The 16,473-nt window shown below is 39.6% G+C and overlaps 1 protein-coding gene across 1 annotated transcript in view; it reads right to left on the bottom strand.

Moving 5' to 3' along the window:
- Window positions 1-2,910: 2,910 nt before the first annotated feature.
- Window positions 2,911-16,473, bottom strand: part of GABRE (gamma-aminobutyric acid type A receptor subunit epsilon) — a 48,706-nt gene continuing 35,143 nt past the window's right edge. Inside the window, 3 exon segments of the mRNA XM_054581817.1 lie at window positions 2,911-3,255; window positions 3,536-3,735; window positions 3,852-4,004. Of these exon segments, the coding sequence (XP_054437792.1) occupies window positions 2,911-3,255; window positions 3,536-3,735; window positions 3,852-4,004 (698 nt within the window).

The following is a 16,473-nucleotide window of genomic DNA, read 5'->3' as shown; positions in this document are numbered from 1 at the left end:
TCCATAAGTTTCTTCCACAGATTCAATCCCCATTGGTTTTTGCAGCCAGAAGTTATGGAGACATATCTTCCTGGCACTGGAACCCTGGACTGGGATCCTGGTGTGAGGCTGGGACTCCTCACTCCAGAGATATCCTTCCTGAATTTTTAAAAAAGATTTTATCTATTTTTAAAGAGAGGAGAAAGGAGAGTGAAACGGAAACATCAATGTGTGGTTGCCTCTCATGCGCCCCCGCCCCCCAACTGGGGACCTGGCCTGCAACCCAGGCATGTGCCCTGACTGAGAATTGAACCAGAGACCCTTTGATTCACAAGCCAGCGCTCAGTCCACTGAGCCGCACCAGCCAGGGCTCCTTCCCAAATTTTTATCTATCACATGTGGATGTGGGACCAGCCCATTCCATGTCCCCCCCCTTCCTACCAGTCTGGATGGATGTGGTTTCTTTAATTCCATAGTAGTCAGACTTCCATTCAACGCAATTTCTGGTGGTGTTGAGTGATGGTTGCTCTATATTTTAGTTTTAATTAGGTGAGCCATGTTTACCTGCTTCTGTCTTGACTGGAAGTCACATTAGCTTTTTAAAATTTACAAATGGTAAAATTTCCTTTGTTCTTAGCTTTATTGTAGTACGACTAAGGAATCTGGTTTGCAGTATTTCTATTTCAAAATGCATTTGAATATGATCTCACACAAATTTGCATGTCTTCATTGCTAAAGAGCCAGGCTACCTTTTGTTTTCCCCCTGACACATTCTAATATAAGTAAAAATGAGGAGCTACTTGCCTTGTTCTAAATTGTTACTTGTAATTTACCATGGGTTAGGACACCAGAAAATATAGGGTAGGATATGTGGATTTCCTATAGAGAAAGTGCTTCAGCATTATTTCAAGTACTTTATGGCAAAAAATGTTGGATGTTCAGAGGCCAATTGTTTCTTTGGTTCATGTTATTGTTTCTGAGTTCCCTAAGATCAACACTTCCCAATATATCTTTAGAGACATTTTGTTTGAATAGTGGATCAACCAAGATCTCCAGGCTTACTTCCCACCAAGACACGGTATTGGGGTTTCTGGGATCTGGTAACACTCCACAGCTGACTAATTGTTTGACTATAGACACACTTGTCTGTGCATCAGCATCTTTCTCTTTACATGGGGGCAGAAGTGTTCTGAGTCTGATGGTCTGTGTGAACATTCTAGCTCTGACTAGGTGAGGCTAGAATGATGGTCAAAGCAAAAGGTACATGGAGAGGATCAGTGGTATAGAAGCAAGTAAGGGGATCAATAAAAGGGGGTGATCCATTTGATCAGTCTCTTCCTTTCAGTTCTGCACTGAGAGCACGTATATATGCATGCTTTATAGGTCTGCAGGTCATGGATGAGACAGGTAAATAGTCAAAGGTTTGGGTCATTTCTTTAAGATTTAAAACCTAAGCTGAGGACAAACTTGAATGCCCGAGAAACCAGTTACACCTTGCATGCTTTGCTGATATGTTTATTGATATATTTCCCCTTTCAAGTGATGCTGACAAAAAGCAGATGGAACCTCTACCCCCTCCCAATAAAATAGAGACACAGATTTCATTCAGCATATACAAGCATTGGGGCATGTCCAAATTCACCTCACTGGGTTACTAGAGCCAGGAGAAGTTGGATCTTGGGGGCAGTCGGAGCATCTGAGGTCCAGGAATCGAGTGAGCCAATGCTGAACAGAGGTTGCTACTCTGGGTCCTGCCACTGGGGTGCCAGCAGGAGCTATAGAATTGAATCATGGTAAACATAGATGCCTAACCCTGTCATGTAGTCTAGAGAGTGACAGTGGGCTCCTGGGTAGTTTCCAGTGAGTTCCACAGTCCCACAGAAATCTATGCCTCAGGGTTCTCATCTGCAAAACAGGGATAAGAATCCTTTGTAAAAGGTAAAGCTCTATACAAATTTAAGGGAATTCAATTGATTGATTGTGATTGTGAGAGTGCCCCAGGGATGAGTGGACTGGCTCATGGGTGCAGGGGTCAAGAAGGTGGAAGAATTCCTCTGGCGTGCTTTAAGTAGGCACCAATCAATGCAGGTAATGCCCATTGCAAAGCAGAGCTCCCTTAGTTCCTTGGCCTAGCACCTGGGTTGGGGCTTGGAAAGTCATTGGGGAAGTTACAGTAAGAGTCACAGGGGTCAAGGAGGGAGAAGGTGGCATATAAAGCAGGGATTATTACTATTACCACACACAAAAATAGAAACCCACTGGATGCAAGGTATTGAATTGGTAGTGCAGATGAGGGATGGAGGCTGGCATGGATTAGGGGAGAGAGAGGCATCACAGCAGCAGAAGGAGGGATATTGCTCCAAAGAGGCTCAAGTGCTATCTCTCCTCCTAAAGGGATAATACCAGTATCTATCTGCAGGGGAAGGGTGGGCTGGGAAATAGAACCAAGAATGTAATAATCTCACCTAAGGATGGCATAATCCCCCTCTCTTCATCATACTGCTGCCCAACATCTTAAGGAGATGTCAGAAAGAGGGAATCAGCTGATCTGTGCACTTTGAGGCTAAGGCCAAGCTGGGCCTAGAGGACCACAAAGGCAGTGTTAGGATTCTTGAAAAAAGCAGTGATTGTCAGAAATGCTGAGAGATAGCTTATCTGCTCATACATGGGCATAGTTGTAGGGATCTGGACACTGAAAGCCTAAGATTTTTAAGTCTGAGCATCAACAATGCCCCTTGGGGAATAGAGAGGCAGACCATTCTACTTGAAATGGACTGACAAAGTGATTCAGTGAAAGGGCCAGGCACAGAAAAAAAAAGATACTTTTAATTGCTCCTGCTGCTACTGGTGCTTTCTCCCAACTCCCTTGGCAAGGGGTGTGGGACCTCCTGGGGAAGTTGGGAGGCTGGCTTACAAGGTACCAGATAGTACCTACAAGTTAAGGCAAACAAGCCAGTAGAGCACATTGAAGAAGAAGGTCACTGGGAAAATAACTTGTGAATAGTTATCCAAGCGGTAGATGTGGATGAAAAGGTGGCCCTTCTGCCAGGTACTGCCCTCACAATTGGGGACCATACACAGGTACTTGCAGAACCTGCAGCAGCCAACAGGGCTCTGGGTGAGACTTGGGTGGAGGGACTGCTGAGCTGAGCAAGATGGGCCTTCCTCTTCCTCACTTTCTTCCTCAGTATCCTCGATCTCACACACAAAAGCATCCTGCTGCTGCTTATAGGCACAGACACGGGAAGCAGTAAGGACATGGGCACAGGTACAAGGCTGAAATGAACAAGGAAGGGGAAAAAATTCAAGGAAAGGTAAAACAAACCTAGGTGTCACTTCAGGAGTTTCTGGAGAATCTGTCTTTGGCACACAGTTTTAGCACCCCAGAATTCCCACCTTCATGTCAGAAAGTTTATTTAAATCCCCACAACATTCCAGGTTACCCCAACCACTCAGTGAGCTGGCCACCCATGGCCATGAATTCTAGTGCATGAATCCTCACTTGCATTTCTGAATATTCCAAAGTCTTGCTACCACTCCCATATCCAGCTCATACATGGCGAAGTCTCGGAGAACCATGGGTTTTCATGTGGTGGTAGGTCAGGAAGTTGAGCGTAGCAAACTCTATTAGAGCACAGAAGCAGAAGATGAAGCAAATGGCAATGTAGAAATCCAAGGCTGTAATATAGGAGACACGTGGGAAATTCTTCTGGGAATAGGAGCCCAATATGGACATGGTGAGTACAGAGGTGATTCCTGTGAAAGCACAGGAGTGGAAGCGGGCTCAGCTACTGATCCATATATCACACTCCTGAAAGGATCCCTGAGAAGGCAATTCTGTGCCCAGGTGGATGCCCACTGTACCCACTTACCTAAAGGGGTCATGGCTGGAGTAGAGTCTTTCTTGATCCAAAAGGAAATCCAGGAGATGATCGTGGTCACAGAAGAAGGGACATAGTTTTGAAAGATATTAAAGCGAAATTCCCTGCTCACATTGAAGAAAAGAGTTATGACCATGAAATCACCTGGAAGACATAAAATAATACCATTTCATTACAGCAATGATGTAAGGGTATCCCTCAGACAGGACATGCATATTAAAAGTCTCATTGTTTAGCTCATGGGATCCTTACCACAGTCTTAAGATAGAGGCATATTATTCCAGTACCACACACAGAAAATCAGAAGCACAGAAAGGAGACACCCTGAAAAAGCCATGGTCAGTTAAGAGCTAAGCCAGGACCAGAACCTTAATTGCTTCTTTCTCAGCTCACTGTCCTATACACTATGGATGTCCTTCCAGGGTATCAGAAGAGTCAGTTGACAGCGAAAAAAAATCAGCTAGCCTTCTAGATACCAGGACCACACAGGACTAATGTCCAGATGGCTGACTGGGGCCCTTACGTCCATTAAGTTACCACATCTAATCTGCAAAATCACAGCTTTACACATGCACTGCTCTCTCTTAAAATGAATGTTCTCTGGAAATAAGCCAAGGGTGGCGTGTGCTGTGGTGGAGGAAGCACAGAATCCATTAGGTCTCTTTCACATACATTCATATGCTATTGAAATGCCTTAACACTGCTCCATTGATGGCCAAAAGAAATCACTCGCCTACCCCAAACCCGTGGTTATCCCTGCTCCAGGAGAGCTACAGAATCAAGCCTACACTTTGTAATTTGACACTAAAGGACCACCATGGTCTGAGTCCTACAGATATCTGACACACATGTGCACACACCACCTTACCCTAAGCTAATTCTAACTATTCACAGATTCCCTGAAAAGCTTGCATATTTATACCAATATTCCAACCCTGGACACCCTGTTCTTAATCTATTATCCTAACACAAATTGAGTGTTCTGAAAAAACAGAAAAATAATCTGAAATTAAACATTTTTTATTTTTAAGAAGCCGATTTTTAAAATTTTTTAAAAATCATGTTTATTCTATGACAGTTGTCTCAACTTTTCCCCCTTTACTCCCGTCCACCCATTCTACCACCCCTCTCCAAGCCGACAGTCATTTCCCACGCTGCTGTCCATGGGTCATTCATACATATTCTTTGTCTAGTCCCATCCCCTTCTTTCTACCATTGTCCTCCTTGCCCCCATTGTCCTCCTTCCCCATCCCCTCTGGTCCCTTTCAGTCCGCTCCATGTTTCCTTGCCTGTGGTTTATTTTGTTCGTTAGTTTATTATATTCAATATGTTCCACTTATAGGTGAGATCATGTGGTATTTGTCTTTCGCTGACTTATTTCACTTAGCATAATATTCTCGTTTCATCCATGTGATCAAAAAAGGTAGGAGTTCCTGCCATCTTTCTTTTTTTTAAAACACAGATTGATTTTATTTATTTTTTAACAGTCAAAATCTATTATAAAATATTGAAAAATTTAAATCCATCATAAAGTCTCAGCAATTAAAACATGACACCAGCAGACAAATAATCAAGTAGATCAATGAAATATAATGAGCATTCTAGAAACAAATGTATATAAATCTCTAACAATATAATGTATGATTAAATCGATATTTCAAATCAATGGGGAACATAAGGCTCATTCAACAAATAAGGTACATGAGCCACTATTACTTGAAATAAAACAAATATAAAGCCCTATTTCATATTATATAAAAAATATTTGAGTTAAAATCAATATGTAAACTCTAAGAAGTTTTAGGAGAAAATACAAACTAATATTTTTCTTACCATGAAGTAAAATATACAAACCAAGAAGTTATGAAGTAAAATATTGACAATATGACTATATCAAACACTTAAGACTATACAGTAATATATATATTTAAAAAGTTAAAGGACAAGTAATAGAATAGGAAAGTATTTGGAACACATCTAAAAAAGGGTTAATAATTTTTTTTAGGGAAAAAATTCTACAAACATTTAATCAAAAATGGATGAAGACTACAAAAATCTCATTCGAAGCTTTCTAAAAGTAATAGAAATAGACAAGAAATATACAGAAACAGGTTTAGTTTCAACAAATAATAAAGTAACAATCAAATACATCATTGCCACACTCAGATTAAGAAGTATTAAAAATATTAGTAATATCAAGTATTGGTGACTGTGAAAGGAACTGGGTATTATTCATAGACTCTTTTTCTTCATCTTCCTAAAGCAGTCCCTTTAGCATATTTTGCAATATTGGTTTGTTGGAGGTGTATTCTTTTAGCCTTCTTTTGTCTCAGAAACTCCTTATTTAGCCTTCCATTTAACTAGAGGGCCTTGCTGGGTAGAGCAGTCTTGGTTGCAGGCATTGCTTTTCATGACTTGGAATATTTCTTGCCATTCCCTTCTGGCTTGTACTGTTTCTGTTGAGAAGCAACCTGCTAGCTGTATCAGGGCTCCCTTATATGTTACTACCTCTTTCTCCCTTGCTTCCTTTAGGATTCTGTTTTTCTTTGCTATTTGCCATTAAATTATTACATGTCTTGGAGTGGGCCTCATTGCACTCCTCTTGAATAGGACCCTATGCCTTCCTAGACTTGCGTGACTTTTTCTCTCCTCTAATTAGGAAAGTTTCCCATCATTACTTTTTCAAACAGGTTCTCTATCCCTTGCTCCTCTTCTCCTTCTGGTATCCCTATTATATGGATATTATTATGTTTCAGGTTGTCCTGCATTTCCCTAAATGTGTCTTCATTCTTTTTCCTTTTTCTTGCTTTATCTGGGAGCTTTTTTCTAGCTTATACTCAAGCTCTCAGATTTGATCATCTCCTTCATCTAGCCTGCTTTGATTCCTTCTACTGTGTTCTTCAATTCAGAAATTGAAATCTTCATTTCCTCTTGTCTCTTATGGGTAGTTTCTGTGTCCTTTTTCATGTTGATATAGTTAGTAGTAAGTTCCTCATAGTTTCCCTGTAGTTTTTAGTAATTCTCTCTGAGGTCACTAAGCTAATTGACCTTGCTTAGAACCTTTGTTGTTGTTTTCGGTTTTTTTGAACATTTTGTCCTCATTTATTTTCTTTTTTTTTTTTTAACTTTTACTGTTCAAATATATTTGTCTCCATTTTCTCGACACCATTTTCCTGTGCCCCACCCACCCCACTACCCACTCTCAATCCTTCCCCACTTTGGCTTTGTCATTGGGTCTTTTATACATGTTCATTGATTTGAAACTTCCCCTTCTTTTCCTTGTCACCCCCCTCTTTCCTTCCCTCTCGTTACTGTTGCTTTCTTCTTTCATTCAATGTTGCTGATTATATTTTCCTTCCTTGTTTTGTTGATTAGGGTGCACTTGTAGGGGAGATAATATTGTATTTGTCTTTCACTCCCTGGCTCATTTCACTTAGTACAATGCTCTCCAATTCCATCGATGCTGTCATGAAGGGTAGTTGCTCTTTCTTTCTGTTGTGTAGTATTCCATTGTGTAAATGTACCATAGTTTTTTGATCCACTCATCTGCTGATGGGCACCTAGGTTGCTTCCAGCACTTGGCTATTGTAAACTGTGCTGCTATGAACATGGGGTGTATAGGTTCTTTTCAATTGGTCTTTTCGGATCCTGAGGGTATATTCCCAGCAGTGGAATCACTGGGTCAAAAGGCAGTTTCATTTTTACCTTTTTGAGGAAATTCCAAATGGTGTTCCACAGTGGTGGCACCAGTCTGTATTCCCACCAACAGTGCACTAGGGTCTCTTTGCTCCACAGCCTCACTAGCACACATTATTTGTTGATTTGTTTATAATGGACATTCTGATCAGGATGAACTGGTATCTCATTGTGGTTTTAATTTGCCTCTCTCTGATGGCTGGAGATGCTGAGCATCCTTTTATATGTCTCTGGGCTCTATTTATGTCCCCCTTGGAGAAGTGTCTCTTCAAGTAGTTTGCCAACTTTTTAATTCAACTGTTCATCTTCCTGGAGTGGACTCATGTGATTTCTTCATATATTTTAGAGATCAAACCCCTGTCCAAGGTATGATTGGCAAATATATTTTCTGATATGGTTGGTTCCCTTTTCATGTTTCTGCTATTTTCTTTTGCAGTGCAGAAGCTACTTATTTTTATGAAGTCCTGTTTCTTTATTCTTTCCTTTATGTCCCTTGCTCTAGGAGACCTATCACTGAAAATATTGCTGCATGAAATATCTGAGAGTTTCCAGCCTATGTTCACCTCTAGGACTTTCATGGTGTCACGACTTATATTTAAGACTTTTCTCCATCTTGAGTTTATTTTTCTCTAAGGTGTCAGTGGTGGTCAAATTTCAATTTTTTGCAGGTAGCTGTCAAGTTCTCCCACCACCATTTGTTGAAGAGGCTATTTTTACTCCATTTTATGCTTCTTACCCCTTTGTTGCATATTACTTGACCAAAGTGACAAGGGTTTATTTCTGGGCTCTATTCTGTTCCATTGATCTATGTTGTTATGGCAGTACCGGACTGTTTTGATTACAGTGGCCTTGTAATATAGTTTGATGTTAGGGATTGTGATTCCTCATAGTTTATTCTTCTTTCTCAAAAGTTCTGTGGCTATTTGGAGTCATTCATGGTACCATGTAAATTTATTAAGTGTTTGTTCTATGTCTGTGAAATACGTCATTGGTATTTTAATAGGGATTGTGTTGAATCTATAAATTGGTCTGGGTATTACGGATATTTGATGATGTTAATTCCTCCAATCCATGAACACGGCATATGCTTCCAGTTTTTGTGTTTACATTAATTTGTTTCATCAGTGTTTTATAGTTTTCTGTGTACAGTTCTTTTACCTCCTTGGCTAAGTTTATTGCTAGGTACTTCATTTTTCTTGTTTCTATAGCAAATGGGATATTCTTCCTGATTTCTGATTCTGATATTTCATTGTTGGCCTACAAAAATGCCATAGATTTCAGATTATTGATTTCATATCCCACTGTTTTGCCAAATTCACTTATTAGGTTGAGTAGTTCTTTTGGTGAAATCTTTGGGGTTATTTATGTACACAATTATGTCATCTGCAAACAATGATAGTATTAATTCCTCCTTTCCAACTTGGATGCCTTTTATTTCTTTTTCTTGTCTGATTGCTGTGGCTAGGACTTCAAATACTATGTTGAATAGAATTGGCAAAAGCAGACAACCTTTTCTTGTTCCCACCCTTAGTGGGAATGCTTTTACTTTATCCTTGTTGACTATGATGTTGGTTGCAGGTTTTTCATATATGGCCTTTATTATATTGAGGTATGACTCCTTTATTCCTACTTTGCTGAGTGTTTTTGTCATAAATGGCTGCTGTAATGTATCAAATGCTTTTTCTGCAACTATTGATATTATCATGTGATTTTGGTCTTTCCTTTTGTTTATGTGATTTATTATGTTTCTTGATTTGGGAATATTGAACCATCCTTGCATCCCTGGGATGAATTCCACTTGATCATGATTAATAATCTTTTTCTTTTTTTAAGTGTATTCACAATATTTTTTTAAATAAGATTTTATCTATTTTTTAATTTAAAAATCATGTTTATTCTATTACAGTTGTTTCAATTTTTAACCCTTTACCCCCATCCACCCTTCCCACCCCCACCCCCCACTCCCACATGTTCTATTTTCCATGTTCATGGGCCACTCATACATGTTCTTTGTCTAGTTCTTTCCCCTTCTTTTCACCATTGTCCTCTTTCCACATCCCCTCTGGTCACTTTCACTCTGCTCCATGTTTCCGTGCCTGTGGTTTATTTTGCTCATGCATTTATTTTGTTGAATAGAGTCCAATTATAGTTCAGATCATATGGTATTTATCTTACATCAACTGGCTTATTTCACTTAGCTTAATACTCTCCAGTTCCATCCATGTCATCGCAAAAGGTAGTTCTTTCTCTCTCTCTTTCTTTCTTAAATGCAGATTGATTTTATTTATTGTTTTAGATGTCAAATTATAAAATATTAAAAAAATTTGAAACCATTATAAAGTCTCAGCAATAAAACCAACATGACATCAGCACAGAAATAATCAAGTAGATCAATGAAATATAGCGAGCATTCTAGAGACAAACATATATATCTAACAATATAATATATGATTAAGTTGATATTTCAAGTCAATGGGTAAAATAAGGCTTATTCAACAAATAAGGTACATGGACCACTATTACTTGAAATTAATCACATATACAACACTATTTCACACATTATACAAGAAATATTCAGGTGAGTTAAAAATCAATACATAGGGAAAATCAAGATGGCTGAGGAGTGAGTGGAAGTCACACTGACCTCCTCCCAGGACCAAACTGGAATTACAATTAAACTGGGGAGAAATAACCAAAACAAACAACAATAGCTAGAGAGGAGCCTTGTAACTTCAGAGACAGAAGAATTGGCATTAGCAGAAACTAACCAGTAAGGAGTGTGGTAGAGACCTGAGAAGGTGGGTGGGGTGCTCACAGGCAGTAGCACCAGAAGGGAATTGAAACGGCCAGCTGTATCCCCCTGAGAAGAGCGAGGTCTAAACCAAAAGCAAAGATCTCTAGCCCACAGCACCAGAGACCAAAAAGTACACAAAAAACAGCCAGCTGCAAAAAGTGGCAGGGTTGCTCTCTGCCAGAGACAGGCAGCTAGAGACGCAAAGAACTGTTTTTAAGGACCAATGCATAAATTTTCATTTGCAGCCAATTAACCCTGCTCTGGCAAGGTGGGGCAGAGTGGGCTAGAGACACATGAGGAGACACTGGGGAAGGGGGCTTTGGGGAGAAAACTAAGAATAGCCCGCGGGATCTCAGTGCTGACTCATTGCCCATGCAGCAGCAGCCATTTTCATCAGGCAGAGACCAAACCCTCCAGTGGCACCAGCATCAAAGGACCCAATAACCCCACCCCCAGGTGAGATTCCACTCCACCCTGGGCTCTCTAAGCTGCCTGCTGAGTGCAGAGTGGCAGCCACAGACAGTTGATCCCTGGCTAAAGGGGGTGCAGAGAGGAATGGTGACACATGAGGAGAGACTGGGGACAGAGGCTTTGGCGAGAGAATGCAAAGAGTATCCAGTGGGATCCCAGTGTGGACTCCTCCCCCTACAGCAGCAACATGAGAGGACCAAATAACCCAACCACCAGGAATGACTCCGCCCCACTGTGAGCTGTCTAAGGCGCCCTGGTGAGTGCAGAGTGAATTAATTAACAGCTGAAGGAGACAGACAGTAGACTCCTGGAAGTCTCAAACAGACTGCCTAAGGTCAGATAGGGAATACTTGATATTACCAATATTTTTAACACTTATTATTCTGATTGTGACAATGATGTTAATTGTTCCTTTACTATTTGTTGAAACTAAACCTTAGTATATTTCTTGCCTATTTCTATTTTTTTAAGAAAAAACTTTAAATGACTTTTCGGTATTCTTTATCCATTTATTGATTAAAGGTTTGTAGAACTATTTTCCCTAAAAACACACACACACACACACACACACACACACACACACACACAAACCCCACAAAAAACAAACAAAAGAAAAACAACCAATTAACCATGTTTTAGATGTGTTGCAAATACTTTTCTCTTCTATTCCTTGTCTTTTAAGTTTTTTTATATGTATATTACTATATAGTTAAATGTTCAATATACTCATATTGTCAATATTTACTTTATAGCTTCTGGGTTTGAATATTTTACTTCAGGTCATGAAAACAATTAGTTCTATTTTCCTCTAAAACCCCTTAAATTCTACATATTGATTTTTAACTCACCTGAATATTTCTTGTATAATGTGTGAAATAGGGCTCTCTCTATATTTTTTATTTCAAGTAATGGTGGTCCATGCACCTTATTTGTTGAATAAGCCTTATTTTACCCATTGATTTGAAATACCAACTTAATCATATATTATATTGTTATACAGATATGTACGTTTGTCTCTAGAATGCTCAGTATATTTCATTGATCTACTTGATTATTTCTGTGCTGATGTCATGTTGGTTTTATTGCTGGGACTTTATAATAGTTTTACATTTTTAAAATATTTTGTAATTAACTTTGACATCTAAAACAATAAATAAAATCAATCTGCATTTTAGAAAGGAGAGAGAGATGGAACTCTTACTTTTTGCGACAACATGGATGGAACTGGAGAATATTAAGCTAAGTGAAATAAGCCAGTTGATGGAAGACAAATACCATATGATCTGAACTATAATTTGACTCTATTCAACAAAATAAACTCAGGAGCAAAATAAAACACTGGCACAGAAACATGGAGCAGAGTGAAAGTGACCAGAGGGGATGTGGAAAGAGGACAATGGTGGAAAGAAGGGGAAGGAACTAGACAAAGAACATGTATGAATGACCCATGAACATGGACAACAGATTGGGAATTGACTGTGAGAGAGGGGGCTGGGGGTGGAATTGGTGGATGGGGGTAAAGGGGTAAAAGTTGTGATAATTATAATAAAATAAACATGATTTATAAATAAAATAAAGAAATAATAAATGTATAAAAATACCAAAAAGTCATTGAAAATTAAAAAAAAATAGAAATAGGCAAAAAATTATACAAAACAGGCTTAGTTTCAACAAAGTAAAGGAACAATTAAAATAATATTGTCACAGTCAAATAAATAAGTATTAAAAATACTGGTAATATCAAGTATTGGCAACTCTGAAAGGAACTGGGTATTCATAGAAACTTTTTCTTCATCTTAAAGCAGTCCTTTTAGCATATTTTGCAGTGCCATTTTGTTGGAGGTGTATTCTTTTAGCTTTCTTTTGTCTGGGATACTCGTTCTTTTGCCTTCCATTTTAGTTGAGAGACTTGCTGGCTAGAGCAGGCTTGGTTAGAGGCCTTTGCTTTTCATGACTTGGACTATTTCTTGCCATTCCCTTCTGGCTGCAGTGTTTCTGTTGAGAAGTCAGATGCTGGCCCTATAGGGGCTCCCTTATATATTATTACCTGTTTCTCCCTGGCTTCCCTTAGGATTCTCTATTTACCTTCGAAATTTGCCATTTTAATGATGATGTGTCTTGGAGTGGGCCTCATTGGATTCCTCTTGAATGAGACCCTCTGTGCTTCCTGGACTCCTGTGCCTTTTTCTCTCCTCCAATTGGAGAAGTTTTCCATCATTACTTTTTCAAACAGGTTCTCTATCCCTTGCTCCTCTTCTTCTCCTTCTGGTATCCCTATTATATGGATATTATTTTGTTTCAGGTTGTCCTGCATATCTCTAAATGCCTCTTCATTCTTTTTGAGTCTTTTCCTTTTCTTGCTCTTTCTGAGAGCTTTTTTCTACCTTCTCCTCCAGCTTGCTGATTCAGTCCTCAGCTTCATGTAGTCTGCTTTGGATTCCTTCTACTGTGTTCTTCAACTCAGAAATTGTATTCTTCATTTCCTCTTGTCTCTTAATGATGGTTTCTATGTCTTTTTTCATGCTGATATAATTTGCAGTAGGTTCCTCATAATTTCCCTGTAGTTTTGGTAATTCTCTCTGAGCTCACTGATATGTCATTGAGCTTCCTTAGAACTGTTTTTTGCAACTCAATACCTGACAGTTTACTTGCCTCTATTTATTTAAGTTTTCTTTCTGGGGATTGCTCCTTTCCCTTCGAGTGGGGCATATTTTTTTGTCTTCCCATTATTTGTGAGACTCTTCTCTTTTGCTTCTGATCCTTAAGTTGATCTGTCTTGGTCTCCTGGCTTTGTCATGTGAAATTCTATGATTGGAGACCGCTGTTTTTACTTTCTGGATCTGCCTCTGATGATCTCAGATGTTGATGCTCTTTTACTTAGACAGTCTGTTCAAGACTTCCAGTAATCTGCTGTTTGTGGCTTTCTCCTTCAACTGTTAATCTATTCACTCTGCACTCACCAGGGCTCCTTAGACAGCTATGGTCAGGGACGAGTCCTTCCTAGTGGTGGGGTTATTCGATCCTTTCCCACTGCTGCCGTATTGGGGAGGAGTCCACACTGGGATCCTGACTGCTACTCTCTCCGTTCTCTCCCCAAAAGCCTCCATCCCCAGTCTCTCCTCAAGTGTTACCAGATGTCTCTGCGCCCCATTTAGCCAGGGATCTACTGTCTGTGGCTGCCACTCTGTACTCAGAAGGCAGTTTAGACAGCACAGGGCAGGGGGAATCCCACATGGGGGTGGAGCTATTGGGTCCTTTGATGCTTGTACCACTCAGGGGGAGCAGTCCCTGCCTGAGCAAGATGGCTGCTGCCACAATGAGGGATGAGTCAGCACATAGATCCCGCCAGCTACTCTTTCAGTTCTTTCCCTAAAGCCTCCTTCCCCAGTCTCTCCTCAGGTGTCTCAAGCCCACTTTGCCCCAGCCTGTTCCAGAGACCAGGGTAAGTGGCTGCAAATAAAAATTTTGCGTTGGCCCTTTAAACAGTTCTTTGGGTCTCCAGCCGCCTGTCTGGCAGAGAGCAACCCTGACGCTCTTCGCAGCTGGCTTTTTTCTGTGTACTTTTTGGTCTTTGGTACTGTTGGCTAGAGAATCTGCTTTTGGTTTAGACCCTGCTCTTCTCAGGGGGATCCAACTGGCCATTTCAATATCCTTCTGATGCTGCCGGCCATAGGTGCCCCGCCTGCCTTCTCAGGTCTGCACCACACTCCTTACCAATTAGATTGCGCTAAAGCTGATTTTTCTGTTTCTGAGTTTTCAAGTCCTCTCTAGCTTTTGTTCAGTTGTTTGTTCCAGGTGATTTCTCCCCAATTTAGTTGTAATTCCAGGTTGGTCCTGGGAGGAGGTCAGTGTGACTTCCACTCACTCCTCCGCCATCTTCATTCTCCTTGATGATCTTTTTAACGTATTGCTGGATGCTGTTTGCCCATATTTTGTCGAGGATTTTAGCATCTATTTTCATCAGCAATATTGGCCTGTTTCCTTTCTTTGTTGTGTCCTTATCTGGTTTTGGGATTAGGATGATGCTGGCCTTATAAAAAGAGTTTATGATTCTTCCCTCATCTTGGATTTTTTTGATATAGTCTGAGGACAGGGGTTAGCTCTTCCTTAAGTGTTTTTTAAAAAAATCTCCTGTGAAAATGTGCTTTCCAGGGCTTCTGTGAGCCAGTAGTGTTTTGCTTACTGCTTCAATTTTAACAGCTGTTATCAGGCTGTTCAGATTCTGTGCTTCTTCTTCATTCAGTGTTGGAAGTTTACATTTTTCTAGAAATATGTCCATTTCATCCAGGTTTTCAAATTTTTCAGCATATTATTGTTCATAGTAATTTCTTACACTCATTTGTTTTGCTGTGATATCAGCTTTTGTTTCTCCTCTTTCATTTCTGATATTATTTATTTGGTTCCCCTGCTTTTTTTCTTGAGTCTGCTAAATGGCTTGTTGATATTGTTTACCTTTTCAAAGAAACAGCTCCTGGATTTCTTGATCCCTCGACTTGTTCTTTTAGCCTCTATGTCATTCAATTATCCTCTCATCTTCATTTTTTCCTTCCGTTTACTTGCTGTGGACTTTGGTTGTTGTTGTTTCTCCAGTTCCTGAAGTTGTAGGATTAGGTCATTTATATGAAATGTTTCTTTGTTTTTTAGGTAGGTTGTATTACTCCGAATTTCCCCCTCAACACTGCCTTTGCTGTGTCTCATAGATTTTTGACTGTCATGTGTTCATTTTCATTTCTTTCCAGAAACTTTTTGATTTCCTCTTTGATCTGATTATTGATCCATTCATTGTTTAATAGTATTGTGTTCAGTCTCCATGAGTTGATTGTTTTTGAGATTTTTCCTTGAGGCTGGTTTCTAGTTTCAAGCCCCTGTAATCCGAGAAAATTCTTGTTATGATTTCCATTTTTCTTGAATTTGTTGAGGCTTCTTTTGTGTCCTATAATGTGGTCTATCCTTGAAAAACTTCCATGTGCATTTGAAAAGAATGTGTATTTTGCTTCTCTGGGATGAAAGTTCCTATATATGTCTGTTAAGTCCATTGATCTAATGTGTTGTTCAGTTCTACCACATCCTTGTTTATGTTTTGTTTGGAAGATCTATCCATTTTTGATAGCACGGTGTTAAAATCACCTACAATCAGTGTGTTGCTGCCTATATCTTTCTTGAAGTCCTCCAAGATTTTCCTTATATATTTTGGTCCTCTTATGTTTGGTGCATATAGGTTTACAATGTTTATGTATTCTTGATAGATTCTTCCTTTGAGTATTATGAAGTGTCCTTCTGTGTTTCTTTTTATGGCCTTTGTTTGAAATCTATTTTGTTGGATATAAGTATTGCTACCTCTCCTTTTTTTCCCTGTCCAAGTACTTCAAATATTTTTTTCCATCCCTTTACTTTCAATCAGTGTAGGTTGTTTGTTCTGAGGTGGGCCTCTTGGAGTCAGCGTATGTGTGCATCATATTTTCTTATCCATTCAGCTATCTTATGTCTTTTTGTCCGGGCATTTAATCCACTTACATTTAAACTTATTATTCAGAAGTACTTATTCAATTTCCCCCATTTTCCCAGTGTTTCTCTCTTTCTCACGCTTTTTCTTCATCTTCTTAAAGAAGTCCCTTTAGCATATCTTGTAGTTCTGGTTTGGTGGAGGTGTAT

This window comes from Pteronotus mesoamericanus, unplaced genomic scaffold (genome assembly GCF_021234165.1).
Source record: "Pteronotus mesoamericanus isolate MK-2021 breed Mesoamerican mustached bat unplaced genomic scaffold, CSHL_Meso_final contig_66, whole genome shotgun sequence".
In the NCBI taxonomy this organism is placed as follows: domain Eukaryota; kingdom Metazoa; phylum Chordata; class Mammalia; order Chiroptera; family Mormoopidae; genus Pteronotus; species Pteronotus mesoamericanus.
The sequence above is the reverse complement of the archived record's forward strand: the minus strand, read 5'-3'. Positions and strand labels throughout refer to the sequence as shown.